We start from the raw sequence: 17064 nt of genomic DNA, 5'->3' as shown, positions 1-17064 counted from the left end.
GGCACAGACTACTTACCTTGTAAAGCATGTCTTGGATATTATTCAAAAAAAGTGATAGGAAAACACTGGCAAAACTGTGAGTTTGCCAAAGAAAAGACCAATGAAATGGTAGGGAGAAAAAGGTTCCAGAAAGCAGCATCATACTTACTTCCTGTAGCAGACAGTGCAAGTAAACTAATGCTTGAAAATGTTTTGCCCAACATGAGACAAGATGATGTCACTTTGGTTGCCAGAAATGACCGGTTGATTATGGATTTTGCTACAAGGACATATGAACGAAATGCTCATCTGAAGAAGAACAAGACATTTGTGTCTGAACGAATCAGAACATTAGGCCGACTATTAATCAAGATGCGGCAGATAGATAGCAGTATTTTGCAGTTGGATGACTGCATACATCCAGCAAAGTTTCAAACAGTTGTACAAGCAGTACGATCTATGGCTGGTTATGACGAAGAGGCAGCAACATATACCACACCCTCCCTTGGGTTAAAAGTTGGATATTACCTTAAAGATTGTGCCCAGATTGTTATAAGTCATTCAATCCAAAGTGAGTCCAAATCAGATGAAGACAGGGCCACCAGATTCATGGATCTCTATCGGCTTGAGTGGGAAAACAAAGTCTCGAGCCATGCTGGACATACCCTTCAAGCAAGGAGAGCAAACAACACTAAACTGTTACCATTAACAGAAGATATTGTGAAACTCACGAATCGGTTACAGGACATTATGCAAAACACTGCCAAAAATCTGAGAGAGAAAACCTTGATTGAGGGATCATGGTCGTCGTTGTGCAAGGCAACCCTGGCACAAGTGATCTTGTTCAACAGACGTCGTGAAGGGGAGGTCTCACGGATGCTATTGACCACATATGTAAAGAACAAAAATCAGTCAGCTGGTGAAGATGAGGAAATAACTGCAAGTCTGTCTCCACTAGAGAGGAAACTATTGAATCATTTCACCAGGATAGAAATTCCAGGGAAAAGAGGTCGAAATGTGCCAGTTTTGTTAACTCCTGAGATTAAAACCTGTGTTGACCTGCTTTGTCAAACAAGGTCTGAAGCAGGTGTACACCCAAACAACCCATATCTGTTTGCAAGGCAGTACGATTCCCTCGAGTGTCACAGAGGAAGTCATTGTCTTCGACTTTATGCATTTAGTTGTGGTGCCAGAAGTCCAGAGAGATTGACCTCAACTAATCTTCGAAAACATGTGGCCACAGTCTCACAGTTCCTTAATCTAAATGACACTGAATTGGAAATTCTTGCTGGCTTTCTTGGACATCGTATAGGTGTCCATAGAGAATACTACCGCCTACCTCAAGCAACGCTACAGGTGTGTAAAATCAGCAGACTCCTTCTGTCACTGGAACAAGGAGATCAGAACATATTTAAAGGAAAAACACTAGATGAAATAGGAACAGATGGTAAGCTGATGTTGATTTCATTGCAGTTACTGGACATGTTTAATTAACCTTTAAAATTTACTAAATATGTACTTAGACTGTTTACTTCACACACACACACACACACACACACACACACACACACACAATGTTGATTTTGCTGCTATAGTGGGCTTCATGAGTAATACAAGTCAGTTGCAATAATTGTTTTAGATTTTTTTGTGTTGCTTTGTTTCTGTACACAGAAACTATATTTGGCGAACTCAGTGTAGGGATTTAAAAATCTCAATCTCATCACTGGAAATTAATGTTATATTTGGGATTCCCAGGTGGCATTGCATGCATGACTTTAACCTTCAAAATTAACACTTTCAGGAGTAAAAACCTTCCCACCAAAATTTCTTGAACGAATTTGTTGTGTTCTCACAGTTTTAATGGATTGGAAACTCTAGTTAGCCTAAAATAAATGATTTTTTTGTGTCTGTTTCTTCTGTTGACATCTACTTATACTTATTTCATATATCAATTCTTATTTACAGTTGTGTTGAATGAAAATGAACTAGGTGAAGCTTCTCAACAGGAAAGCATGACTGAGAATGACCCACCAGTGCTGATGGACAACAATTATGCAAAGCCACATGCATGTAAGTTATATCAGTTCAGTCGTTATTTTTCTACATTAAAGCTCAGTGGTTATCTGTTATGCAGTTTGCCAGTTTTCCACATGTTTAAAACAAGTATATAACTTATAATCAGCAACTTAACCATTTCTCTCTCTCCATTGTTCATTCTGTCTCATTTTTTCCACTTGCATGCTGCAGATATTTGAGGTAGATATTTTGGTCCATTTTAGTTCATCCCAAGATTCTACATTTGAAACCAACATTATGGTGGTAGTCCAATCTGTTACATTCATTGTACTGTGTCCACAACCATGGTATTTTTGACAAATACAACCCCTGTGTAGCGTGTGGTAGTTTTGACAAATACAACCACTGTGTAGCGTGTGATAGTTTTAACAAATACAACCACTGTGTAGTGTGTGATAGTTTTAACAAATACAACCACTGTGTAGTATGTGGTAGTTTTAACAAATACAACCACTGGGATGTGTAGTGTGTGATAGTTTTGACAAATACAACCACTGTGTAGTGTGTGGTAGTTTTGACAAATACAACCACTGTGTAGCGTGTGATAGTTTTAACAAATACAACCACTGTGTAGTGTGTGATAGTTTTAACAAATACAACCACTGTGTAGTGTGTGATAGTTTTAACAAATACAACCACTGTGTAGCGTGTGATAGTTTTAACAAATACAACCATTGTGTAGCGTGTGGTAGTTTTGACAAATACAACCACTGTGTAGTGTGTGGTAGTTTTAACAAATACAACCGGTGTAGCGTGCGTTAGTTTTGACAAATACAACCACTGTGTAGTGTGTGGTAGTTTTGACAAATGCAACCACTGTGTAGCGTGTGATAGTTTTGACAAATACAACCACTGTGTAGTGTGTGGTAGTTTTAACAAATACAACCGGTGTAGCATGTGGTAGTTTTGACAAATACAACCACTGTGTAGTGTGTTGTAGTTTTGACATATACAACCACTGTGTAGCGTGTGATAGTTTTGACAAATACAACCACTGTGTAGTGTGTGGTAGTTTTAACAAATACAACCGGTGTAGCGTGTGGTAGTTTTGACAAATACAACCACTGTGTAGTGTGTGGTAGTTTTGACAAATACAACCACTGTGTAGCGTGTGGTAGTTTTGACAAATACAACCACTGTAGTGTGTGGTAGTTTTGACAAATACAACCACTGTGTAGTGTGTGGTAGTTTTGACAAAGCCACTGTGTAGTGTGTGATAGTTTTGACAAATACAACCACTGTGTACCGTGTGGTAGTTTTGACAAATACAACCACTGTGTAGTGTGTGGTAGTTTTGACAAATACAACCACTGTGTAGTGTGTGGTAGTTTTGACAAATAAAGCCACTATGTAGCATGTGGTAGTTTTGACAAATACAACCACTGTGTAGCGTGTGATAGTTTTGACAAATACAACCACTGTGTAGTGTGTGGTAGTTTTGACAAAGCCACTGTGTAGTGTGTGATAGTTTTGACAAATACAACCACTGTGTACCGTGTGGTAGTTTTGACAAATACAACCACTGTGTAGTGTGTGGTAGTTTTGACAAATACAACCACTGTGTAGTGTGTGGTAGTTTTGACAAATAAAGCCACTGTGTAGCATGTGGTAGTTTTGACAAATACAACCACTGTGTAGCGTGTGATAGTTTTGACAAATAAAGCCACTGTGTAGCATGTGGTAGTTTTGACAAATACAACCACTGTGTAGCGTGTGATAGTTTTGACAAATACAACCACTGTGTAGTGTGTGGTAGTTTTAACAAATACAACCGGTGTAGCGTGTGGTAGTTTTGACAAATACAACCACTGTGTAGTGTGTGGTAGTTTTGACAAATACAACCACTGTGTAGTGTGTGGTAGTTTTAACAAATAAAACCGGTGTAGCGTGTGGTAGTTTTGACAAATACAACCACTGTGTAGTGTGTGGTAGTTTTGACAAATACAACCACTGTGTAGCGTGTGGTAGTTTTGACAAATACAACCACTGTAGTGTGTGGTAGTTTTGACAAATACAACCACTGTGTAGTGTGTGGTAGTTTTGACAAAGCCACTGTGTAGTGTGTGATAGTTTTGACAAATACAACCACTGTGTACCGTGTGGTAGTTTTGACAAATACAACCACTGTGTAGTGTGTGGTAGTTTTGACAAATACAACCACTGTGTAGTGTGTGGTAGTTTTGACAAATAAAGCCACTGTGTAGCATGTGGTAGTTTTGACAAATACAACCACTGTGTAGCGTGTGATAGTTTTGACAAATACAACCACTGTGTAGTGTGTGGTAGTTTTAACAAATACAACCGGTGTAGCGTGTGGTAGTTTTGACAAATACAACCACTGTGTAGTGTGTGGTAGTTTTGACAAATACAACCACTGTGTAGTGTATGATAGTTTTAACAAATACAACCACTGTGTAGTGTGTGATAGTTTTAACAAATGCAACCACTGTGTAGTGTATGGTAGTTTTGACAAATAAAGCCACTGTGTAGCGTGTGGTAGTTTTGACAAATACAACCACTGTGTAGTGTGTGATAGTTTTGACAAATAAAGCCACTGTGTAGTGTGTGATAGTTTTGACAAATACAACCATTGTGTAGTGTATGGTAGTTTTAACAAATACAACCAGTGTAGCGTGTGGTAGTTTTGACAAATACAACCACTGTGTAGTGTGTGATAGTTTTGACAAATACAACCACTGTGTAGTGTGTGGTAGTTTTGACAAATACAACCACTGTGTAGTGTGTGGTAGTTTTGACAATTACAACCACTGTGTAGTGTGTGGTAGTTTTAACAAATACAACCACTGTGTAGTGTGTGGTAGTTTTAACAAATACAACCACTGTGTAGTGTGTGATAGTTTTAACAAATACAACCACTGTGTAGTGTGTGGTAGTTTTAACAAATACAACCGGTGTAGCGTGTGGTAGTTTTGACAAATACAACCACTGTGTAGTGTGTGATAGTTTTGACAAATACAACCATTGTGTAGTGTATGGTAGTTTTAACAAATACAACCGGTGTAGCGTGTGGTAGTTTTGACAAATACAACCACTGTGTAGTGTGTGATAGTTTTGACAAATACAACCACTGTGTAGTGTGTGGTAGTTTTGACAAATACAACCACTGTGTAGTGTGTGGTAGTTTTGACACTTACAACCACTGTGTAGTGTGTGGTAGTTTTAACAAATACAACCACTGTGTAGTGTGTGGTAGTTTTGACAAATACAACCACTGTGTAGTGTGTGGTAGTTTTAACAAATACAACCACTGTGTAGCGTGTGGTAGTTTTGACAAATACAACCACTGTGTAGTGTGTGGTAGTTTCAACAAATACAACCGGTGTAGCATGTGGTAGTTTTGACAAATACAACCACTGTGTAGCGTGTGGTAGTTTTGACATACAACCACTGTGTAGCGTGTGATAGTTTTGACAAATACAACCACTGTGTAGTGTGTGGTAGTTTTAACAAATACAACCGATGTAGCATGTGGTAGTTTTGACAAATACAACCACTGTGTAGCGTGTTGTAGTTTTGACATATACAACCACTGTGTAGCGTGTGATAGTTTTGACAAATACAACCACTGTGTAGTGTGTGGTAGTTTTGACAAATACAACCGGTGTAGCGTGTGGTAGTTTTGACAAATACAACCACTGTGTAGTGTGTGGTAGTTTTGACAAATACAACCACTGTGTAGTGTGTGGTAGTTTTGACAAATACAACCACTGTGTAGTGTGTGGTAGTTTTGACATACAACCACTGTGTAGTGTGTGGTAGTTTTGACAAATACAACCACTGTGTAGTGTGTGGTAGTTTTGACAAATACAACCACTGTGTAGTGTGTGGTAGTTTTGACAAATACAACCACTGTGTAGTGTGTGATAGTTTTGACAAATACAACCACTGTGTAGTGTGTTGTAGTTTTAACAAATACAACCGGTGTAGCGTGTGGTAGTTTTGATAAATACAACCACTGTGTAGTGTGTGATAGTTTTGACAAATAAAGCCACTGTGTAGTGTGTGATAGTTTTGACAAATACAACCACTGTGTAGCGTGTGGTAGTTTTGACAAATACAACCACTGTGTAGTGTGATAGTTTTGACAAATACAACCACTGTGTAGCGTGTGGTAGTTTTGACAAATACAACCACTGTGTAGCATGTGGTAGTTTTGACAAATACAACCACTGTGTAGTGTGTGGTAGTTTTGACAAATACAACCACTGTGTAGTGTGTGGTAGTTTTGACAAATAAAGCCACTGTGTAGCGTGTGGTAGTTTTGACAAATACAACCACTGTGTAGCGTGTGATAGTTTTGACAAATACAACCACTGTGTAGTGTGTGGTAGTTTTAACAAATACAACTGGTGTAGCGTGTGGTAGTTTTGACAAATACAACCACTGTGTAGTGTGTGGTAGTTTTGACAAATACAACCACTGTGTAGTGTGTGGTAGTTTTGACAAATACAACCACTGTGTAGTGTATGATAGTTTTAACAAATACAACCACTGTGTAGTGTGTGATAGTTTTAACAAATGCAACCACTGTGGTAGTGTATGGTAGTTTTGACAAATAAAGCCACTGTGTAGCGTGTGGTAGTTTTGACAAATACAACCACTGTGTAGTGTGTGATAGTTTTGACAAATATAACCATTGTGTAGTGTATGGTCGTTTTAACAAATACAACCGGTGTAGCGTGTGGTAGTTTTGACAAATACAACCACTGTAGTGTGTGATAGTTTTGACAAATACAACCATTGTGTAGTGTATGGTAGTTTTAACAAATACAACCGGTGTAGCGTGTGGTAGTTTTGACAAATACAACCACTGTGTAGTGTGTGATAGTTTTGACAAATACAACCACTGTGTAGTGTGTGGTAGTTTTGACAAATACAATCACTGTAGTGTGTGGTAGTTTTGACAATTACAACCACTGTGTAGTGTGGTAGTTTTAACAAATACAACCACTGTGTAGTGTGTGGTAGTTTTGACAATTACAACCACTGTGTAGTGTGTGGTAGTTTTAACAAATACAACCACTGTGTAGTGTGTGATAGTTTTGACAAATACAACCATTGTGTAGTGTATGGTAGTTTTAACAAATACAACCACTGTGTAGTGTGTGGTAGTTTTGAGAAATACAACCACTGTGTAGTGTGTGGTAGTTTTGACAAATACAACCACTGTGTAGTGTGTGGTAGTTTTGACAAATACAACCACTGTGTAGTGTGTGGTAGTTTTAACAAATACAACCACTGTGTAGTGTGTGATAGTTTTGACAAATACAACCACTGTGTAGTGTGTGATAGTTTTGACAAATACAACCACTGTGTAGTGTGTGGTAGTTTTGACAAATACAACCACTGTGTAGTGTGTGGTAGTTTTGACAATTACAACCACTGTGTAGTGTGTGGTAGTTTTAACAAATACAACCACTGTGTAGCGTGTGGTAGTTTTGACAAATACAACCACTGTGTAGTGTGTGGTAGTTTCAACAAATACAACCACTGTGTAGCGTGTGATAGTTTTGACAAATACAACCACTGTGTAGTGTGTGGTAGTTTTAACAAATACAACCAGTGTAGCATGTGGTAGTTTTGACAAATACAACCACTGTGTAGCGTGTGGTAGTTTTGACATACAACCACTGTGTAGCGTGTGATAGTTTTGACAAATACAACCACTGTGTAGTGTGTGGTAGTTTTAACAAATACAACCGGTGTAGCATGTGGTAGTTTTGACAAATACAACCACTGTGTAGTGTGTGGTAGTTTTGACAAATACAACAACTGTGTAGTGTGTGGTAGTTTTGACAAATACAACCACTGTGTAGTGTGTGGTAGTTTTGACAAATACAACCACTGTGTAGTGTGTGGTAGTTTTGACAAATACAACCACTGTGTAGTGTGTGGTAGTTTTGACAAATACAACCACTGTGTAGTGTGTGATAGTTTTGACAAATACAACCACTGTGTAGTGTGTGGTAGTTTTAACAAATACAACCGGTGTAGCGTGTGGTAGTTTTGACAAATACAACCACTGTGTAGTGTGTGATAGTTTTGACAAATAAAGCCACTGTGTAGTGTGTGATAGTTTTGACAAATACAACCACTGTGTAGCGTGTGGTAGTTTTGACAAATACAACCACTGTGTAGTGTGATAGTTTTGACAAATACAACCACTGTGTAGCGTGTGGTAGTTTTGACAAATACAACCACTGTGTAGCATGTGGTAGTTTTGACAAATACAACCACTGTGTAGTGTGTGGTAGTTTTGACAAATACAACCACTGTGTAGTGTGTGGTAGTTTTGACAAATAAAGCCACTGTGTAGCGTGTGGTAGTTTTGACAAATACAACCACTGTGTAGTGTGTGATAGTTTTGACAAATATAACCATTGTGTAGTGTATGGTCGTTTTAACAAATACAACCGGTGTAGCGTGTGGTAGTTTTGACAAATACAACCACTGTGTAGTGTGTGATAGTTTTGACAAATACAACCATTGTGTAGTGTATGGTAGTTTTAACAAATACAACCGGTGTAGCGTGTGGTAGTTTTGACAAATACAACCACTGTGTAGTGTGTGATAGTTTTGACAAATACAACCACTGTGTAGTGTGTGGTAGTTTTGACAAATACAACCACTGTGTAGTGTGTGGTAGTTTTGACAATTACAACCACTGTGTAGTGTGTGGTAGTTTTAACAAATACAACCACTGTGTAGTGTGTGGTAGTTTTGACAATTACAACCACTGTGTAGTGTGTGGTAGTTTTAACAAATACAACCACTGTGTAGTGTGTGATAGTTTTGACAAATACAACCACTGTGTAGTGTGTGATAGTTTTGACAAATACAACCACTGTGTAGTGTGTGGTAGTTTTGACAAATACAACCACTGTGTAGTGTGTGGTAGTTTTGACAAATACAACCACTGTGTAGTGTGTGGTAGTTTTGACAAATACAACCACTGTGTAGTGTGTGGTAGTTTTAACAAATACAACCACTGTGTAGTGTGTGATAGTTTTGACAAATACAACCACTGTGTAGTGTGTGGTAGTTTTGACAAATACAACCACTGTGTAGTGTGTGGTAGTTTTGACAATTACAACCACTGTGTAGTGTGTGGTAGTTTTAACAAATACAACCACTGTGTAGTGTGTGGTAGTTTTGACAATTACAACCACTGTAGTGTGTGGTAGTTTTAACAAATACAACCACTGTGTAGTGTGTGATAGTTTTGACAAATACAACCACTGTGTAGTGTGTGATAGTTTTGACAAATACAACCACTGTGTAGTGTGTGATAGTTTTGACAAATACAACCACTGTGTAGTGTGTGATAGTTTTGACAAATACAACTACTGTGTATGTGTGATAGTTTTAACAAATACAACCACTGTTTAGTATGTGGTAGTTTTGAACAATACAACCACTGTGTAGTGTGTGATAGTTTTGAACAATACAACCACTGTGTAGTGTGTGGTAGTTTTGACAAATACAACCACTGTGTAGTGTGTGATAGTTTTGAACAATACAACCACTGTGTAGTATGTGGTAGTTTTGACAAATACAACCACTGTGTGTGTGGTAGTTTTGAACAATACAACCACTGTGTAGTGTGTGATAGTTTTGACAAATACAACCACTGTGTAGTGTGTGGTAGTTTTGAACAATACAACCACTGTGTAGTATGTGGTAGTTTTGACAAATACAACCACTGTGTGTGTGGTAGTTTTGACAAATACAACCACTGTGTAGTGTGTGATAGTTTTGAACAATACAACCACTGTGTAGTATGTGGTAGTTTTGAACAATACAACCACTGTGTAGTACTACAAAATGTTTCTCTTTGGGCTACCAAATGATGCAAGTGGTAGTCCAATGTACTGGGGCTACTGGGTACAAAATTATATTCCTGTGTCCACAAACTACAAATAATTTTCTTTGGGCTACCAAATGAAGCAAGTGATAGTCCGGTCTGTTAGATACATTCATACCATGATAATTTAGATTAGAGTAGCCCATTTTGCTATCAAAATAATGAAAAATTGAGCCCTGATGTTTCTTGCTATAATTGGTAGTATATCCATCACACTGAGAAAACAGTTGTGCAAATTATAAATGGGGTGTTTTTAAAAAAATATAATTTTGGAAATATTGCATTTGGCTTTTGATATCGATACTTAGGTACTACTTAGTAAGTTTATTCTATGCAAATAAAGTTGGTGTGTTCATTTATATGCAAATTGGGCAGTTTAAATATGAAAAATCTAGGAAAATGCCATAGTGTCACTTGACAGATTAAAGTTTGTGGAATTCAGAAATGATTTCACCAATTGAGGTTACAGATTGTTCGCCTAAAATTTGTGTTTTTTGTCAAAAATTTATATTTTGAGATATATTAGTGTTAATGAATAATTTGCATAATTAATGAGTTTCAGTAATTAGGCTATATCTTAAGACTGCATACTTCAATTCCAATACCATTCGTTCATGAATACATTAACCATAACAAATTGTCTGTGTCCTATAAAGTTTGTTGATGTACCTAACATGTTAATAAATAATTTTTATAATTAATGAGTCTTGGTAATTAGGCTATAACTTTAGACTGCATACAATAAATTAGTACATACGTTAAACGTAACAGAGTGCACATCATGTGACATGTACTATAAAAGCTGTTGATTCCACCTAAAGAGCAAGTGAACAATTCACATAATTATTGTCGATACTTGGGCTGTGTCCAAAAAAGTTCATTACAATATTTTTTCATACAGTTTCAATGGGTAATTTGCGTAATTAGTGATTCCCTTACGGAAGGCATTCAGTTTAAATCTGGTTTTCATTACGTTTAATGAGGAGAGGATAATTCTAATGACAATAGGTTTTAGAACTGAAGTTTGGGCATAAGATTATATATTTATATTCCGAGGCTCATTCTACCTTGATAGATAATACAGTAATTGTACAATAACATGACACCTCTCTATCATTACCTTACTGACTGGTAGAAATTCTAGTTCTGTTTAACCCCTTCAGGACTAGAAACTTTCCCGCCAAACTTTTTGAACAAAAATTCTTGTTTCTCTGTAATTTTCAGACATGTATCAACTTTATATTGGATCAAAATTCAAGATATATTACTTCCTACTGAAGTAATATTCTTAAATTTCCCAAAATGTTCATGAAAATCAAGTTTTCGTATTATTTCATATTTCTTTAGGAATGGAAGGGTTAAACATTCAATCAAGGCTTTGATATATATATTGCTTCCTTTTTTGAGGAGCAAAAGGATCAAAACTTAAACGTTTCTAGTGTACGTGGTGTCTATATGCTATCAATGCACGAAGGACCTTCAAATGTGATTGAATTCATGTCTAATGTGATGTCAGCTATAGATACAGCCAAAACCAATGGCTTTTTATTGATATAATAGTCATTCAATATTAAGAAAATGTTTTATGTTTTTTTAGGTGGTTATATTTACAACAGGCATCATCAAGGAAGGCAGCTAGAGGAGGAAAACCCTTGGTGTCTCTGTATAATCATTTTTGTTGTGTTGAATTTCCTGACTTTGCTTCTTTTATCATTATTTTTCTTCTAATTTTTTTCACTAGCTTTGTTTTCAACTTTATTTTACAAAATTTTACATCTAAACCATTCTCACTTGATGACTTTAAATTTAATTGTTACCAGATGAAACAAAAAGGTATCTTAACATGTTGATAGGTGAGCCTTCAATTAGACCATTGTTTTCCCCTGATATATTTCCCATCACTTTATATCTTATGATAGTTACAGAAAGAGTAGTTCCAAGTGCAAAAAATATACCTTTGATTACATGCATTGTTTGGGTTTATGTGCTGTATTTAAAGATAGAAGTTTATACTGATTGACTATTTTACATGTCAAACTTGCAGTCAGCAAGGAAGTAAGTAAGTAAGTACAGCTATTTCCACAGAGTTAATATTAAATTCTGGCCATATGGTTGTCATTTTGCTGTAAATTTTACACAGTTCAGTTATTGTGTACCGATACAACTGCATCTCTCTGAAAGGTTGTGTGTGTGGTCATAAATTGAACAAAATTTGTAAAATTATATACTTCATAACAGAACATTGGCCATCCAAGCACTATGTCTGTCTACAGATTTTAATAACGATTGGTGTATAACTTTGGGTAGATAAATGTTTGTAGAGTATAAGTGATAATGTGAAGTTGTTTGAATGTAAGGCCAAAAATTTGACTTTTGATGAAAAATGTATATTTTGTGCATTTATTCATTGTTGCTAGCACTGTGTTATATTAAAATTAGGCATTCATGCCTATACTGTTTTTGACAATGTTTTTAAAACCCTGATACATGTTATGTACAAATGTACTGTACTTGTTTGGGACAGACCTCATAAGTAGCTGAGTGCCTGCTATCTACACTAAATATAAATTCTGCTTTTCATAGGGAGCAACTCACAATGACAATCGGAAAGAACTATAAAATCTGAATTTTGTTAAAAAAACATAGCCTTAATCAAGAATTTGGAGGTAATTGCACAATCTTCCTCAGCTGTCATTCTGAGTTGATCCCAAATTTTTATGAACTAGACTGCAGAATTTACACTATATGGGTGGGTATATTTACACTCAGTTTAAACTTGTTTCCATCAATTAGACCTTCCCTTGTTTTTGTACCTATCCTGGAAAGGTAATTTAAACCAATAACAATTCACCTATACATGTCAATGTCCTTGGTGAGTTCCGGTCATTTGGTACATAAATTGACAGAGTCATTACACTCAAAATGTATTTCGTAGTGTCTTTTAGGAGGCATATTAATGTCATAACAATGAAGTTATTATAAAAAGAAGCCATTCACAGTGGCCTGTTTTCTTGCTACTTGAAGGAAATTCTGCTAAAAGTACCGGTAGAAGATATTGAATCTCCCCCCCCCCCCCTCCCCCCTAATTATCAAGATTTTGTTTTCAGAAGTAAGGATCTTTAATTGTTTTGCATACTGGTTGGTCCATCTGTCCTTTTTATGATATGTTTCTCTTCTATTTTCAGTTGCTACTAGACAATTCAACATTAGAAAACCTAAACAAAACAGAAAGTGGACCCCTGAAGAAGAAGATGCTATACATAGATCTTTGGAGAAAAATTATGCAGAAAGAAGAGTACCGTTGAAAGATGAGTGCTTGCGAGCAATTGAACTTGAACCCTCTCTTAGTGGGCGCTCATGGCGCATTATTAAAGATCATGTTCGAAATTGGCTGGTCAAAAATGAAGAAACTCAATACCACTGAATTTTCCAGTTTTGTACCTTGGATATTCCGAAACTGGGCTGTTACTACTAGTTTTGCTAAAATACTGACCATTCACTTTCATGGAGTCCTATTAATTCCTATTAATTAACTCATATGACAAGTAGTATAATGTCTAGCTGGAGACTACAGTCTTCTAGTGTGTGATATTTTACAACATGTCTAGGTTTTGACTACAGTCTTCTTGTGAGTGACATTTTAGTACTGTATATGTTTTTGTTTGAATCATGATTTCACTTGCATTGGATCATATTTTTGCTTTGGTCTTCAGTGTGCTATAGTATTGGTATACTCAGATACTTTTATGTGATGTTGACTGAAAGTTATTTATTACACCTTTCTTACATTACTGTTGTCACATTTAGTGTTCAGTTTGTGGGTTTATGATCAATAAAAAACGTTACAATTCAGAGTGGCATTAACCAAGAAAGAGTGTCTTTGGTACTCATTGATTGGATGTGTGTGTAATATTGCATATTGCAATTATAGTGAATGAGTTGAAATGTCAGGTAATATAAATCGTAGTTTTTTCAAAAACCAGGTTTGAATTATTGAATATACACATATTTATATAATTTGTAAGTATTATGTGTGTGCGTGTGAACATGTCCCACTGTACAAGACTGTGTCATCATTTGCATAATGTATTATTGGTTAATTAGACCTGACATTACCAATTTAATGCAAATAAACAATAAATCCCTTCCCGGAACACTATACATATGTATGTATATAACTCTTTATAGATATGTGAATGGTACAACCTAGTGTATGTAAAACTATACAGAGATGAGATGGTGAGCCTTTGTGTGTGTATACAACTCTTTATAGATATGTGAATATCTATTATACCATTCACATATATATGTGTGTACATATATATAAGTTTGTATACACAAGGGCTCACCATCTCATCTCTGAAGGGCTTTACATACACTAGGGTGCACCATTCACATATCTATATGGCATTATATAGTTACATACACAAGGGCACACCATGTCATCTCTGTAGAGTTTTACATACACAAGGGCACACCATGTCATCTCTGTAGAGTTTTACATACACAAGGGCACACCATGTCATCTCTGTAGAGTTTTACATACACAAGGGCACACCATGTCATCTCTGTAGAGTTTTACATACACAAGGGCACACCATGTCATCTCTGTAGAGTTTTACATACACAAGGGCACACCATGTCATCTCTGTAGAGTTTTACATACACAAGGGCGCACCATGTCATCTCTGTAGAGTTTTACATACACAAGGGCGCACCATATGTCATCTCTGTAGAGTTTTACATACACAAGGGCGCACCATTCACATATCTATAAAGAGTTAAATACATACACACATATATGTATTTGTATATATATATATATTTATATATATATATATATATATATATATATATATATATATATATATATAATATATATATATATATATATATATATATATATATATATATATATCACAAAATGTTCTTGAAAAGGTATACAAGAGCCTTATAGAAAGTTTGGTATGGCATCTTGAATGTTAAAAATAGAACTAAACTGACATGAGTTGTACATTTGGCCCGGAAAATAATTGGTAAGAAGCAGAGTCAGCTCCATGACCTCTACAAACTCTCCGTCCGCAGGAAAGCCCAAGCAATTGTTAATGATACCTCACATCCTTTATACTTACAGTTTGAATTGTTGCCCTCAGGAAGACGATACAGAGTACCTTTAACTCGCAAGAACATTTTTTTTAAATCATTTATTCCAAGTGCAATAATCATACTGAATTCAAACCTGTCATTTTCAAAGAACTACATTGAAGATATATATTTTTACTGTTTCTAATTCTGTGTTTGTGTTTAATACTGTAATTATTTTTAGTGTGTGTTTGTAACTGTAATGTGCCTTTTATTTTATTTTTTGGTGAAGCGGAAGAAATATTTCCAAATTGACAATAAAGTTATGTTATATTCTATTCTATTCTATTCTATTCTATTCTATATACATATATATAAGTTTAAATACACAAGGGCACACCATGTCATCTCTGTAGAGTTTTACATACACTAGGGTGCACCATTCATATATCTATAGAGAGTTATATACACACACAAGGGCTCACCATCTCATCTCTGTAGAGTTTTACATACACAAGGGTGCACCATTCACATATATATATATAAAGAGTTGTATACATAGACAAGGGCTCACCATCTCATCTCTGTAGAGCTTCACATACACTAGGGTGCACCATTCATATATCTCTAGGGAGTTACATACACAAGCTTTCACGTTTTGACTTTTCACCTTGGACACCCTGTCATTGATGTTAACCTGGCCTAAAACATCTCATAAGCTGTTTATAAGTTTGCTAAAAACAATGTCATCAGTTAGCAATGTGCATACATGGCTGTGGTTTAGTGACAGAACGTAATGGTTCACCATGCTCAATGCCTTGCAAGTTTGCATACACAAAGTTTCACAATTGTCATCTGTAAACGAGTGGCATACACCATGATTCACCATGATTATCTCTGCGAGTTGCATACACAAGGGTTCACTATACACATCTCTATACGTATAAGGTTCCACAATATAATGGAAATAACGAAAAGTAGAAGCAATAACATTTCAAGGAATCCATTGTGACAGAAATATTTATTAGCTTGTCTTCATGATGTTTTCCATATTTGTTTGTTTCTATCTCCCTCGGAAATCATGGTTCCACCAAGGGGGGTTTATAGGGGTGTGACATTTAGGGTCCACCTTTGGCAACTAAGCTCGTATGTATGTATGTATGTATGTATGTATGTATGTATGTATGTATGTATGTATGTATGTATGTATGTATGTATTAATGTATGTATGTATGTATGTATGTATGTATGTATGTATGTATGTATGTATGTATGTATGTATGTATGTATGTATGTATGTTCTTTTTTGGTATAAATTAAATGCCAAACAAATGATTCTATCCAGTCTGTTATATTACAATCACGTTCACATATACTTTCATCTTACTGTCATAAAAAATGACAATGATTCAATGATAAATTAGTTCATTTTTAAATCATAATAAGCAAATTAATTAGTTTAAACTGAAACCTCCATAACTAAAATTAGTTACATATCATTACTCACAACTTAATATGTGACAAAAAACTATATTCCGACTTCATTTAGAAAGAGACATATACATTAGATCTGGATATTATTACAATATTTTTGTTTTATATGATTTCCTATAAGTCTAGATATTTTCACCACTAGAAAATTCTGTACTGTAGTTCTCAAAGAATAGTTTTCACAAAATTATCAGATTGTGTTCATGTACAAGAAGGCATTTTGGTCACTTATATAAGTTTTTTGCATTTTGTATTTCCAGCAAAATAAGCGAAAAATAAGTCTTTAGCAAAAATAATTTTCAGGTTTACAGTATTTTGTGTTTACTGAAACATATTATGTGTAGTTGAGTGACATATCTCTATACATGCAGTTACGCAAATCAAATAAATTATTTCACTATAATATTACATGGTAGAATTTTTTAGTGTACACCAAAAAATAACCTTTGACCTCAAAATCATAGAGAAAAATGCAGTGCAACATGCAAAAACTAATTGTCACTACAGGGTAACTTTTAAGTCATGAATTGCAAAATTATACCAGATTAATT

At 35.6% G+C, this 17064-nt stretch overlaps 2 protein-coding genes across 2 annotated transcripts in view; one reads left to right on the top strand and one right to left on the bottom strand.

The window, feature by feature from the left end:
- LOC144447453 (uncharacterized) overlaps positions 1 to 17064 on the bottom strand; it is a 64681-nt gene that overhangs the window by 34458 nt on the left and 13159 nt on the right. The window lies entirely within an intron of this gene.
- LOC144447537 (uncharacterized) lies at positions 11 to 13789 on the top strand. The gene is made up of 3 exons (XM_078137585.1): positions 11 to 1426; positions 1945 to 2049; positions 13126 to 13789. Exons 1-3 carry the CDS (start codon positions 106 to 108, stop codon positions 13362 to 13364), a joined length of 1665 nt encoding a protein of 554 aa, XP_077993711.1. The 5' UTR covers positions 11 to 105; the 3' UTR covers positions 13365 to 13789.

The sequence above is a fragment of the Glandiceps talaboti genome, chromosome 16, assembly GCF_964340395.1.
Source record: "Glandiceps talaboti chromosome 16, keGlaTala1.1, whole genome shotgun sequence".
In the NCBI taxonomy this organism is placed as follows: Eukaryota; Metazoa; Hemichordata; class Enteropneusta; family Spengelidae; genus Glandiceps; species Glandiceps talaboti.
This window is presented reverse-complemented; position numbering and strand designations above follow the sequence as displayed.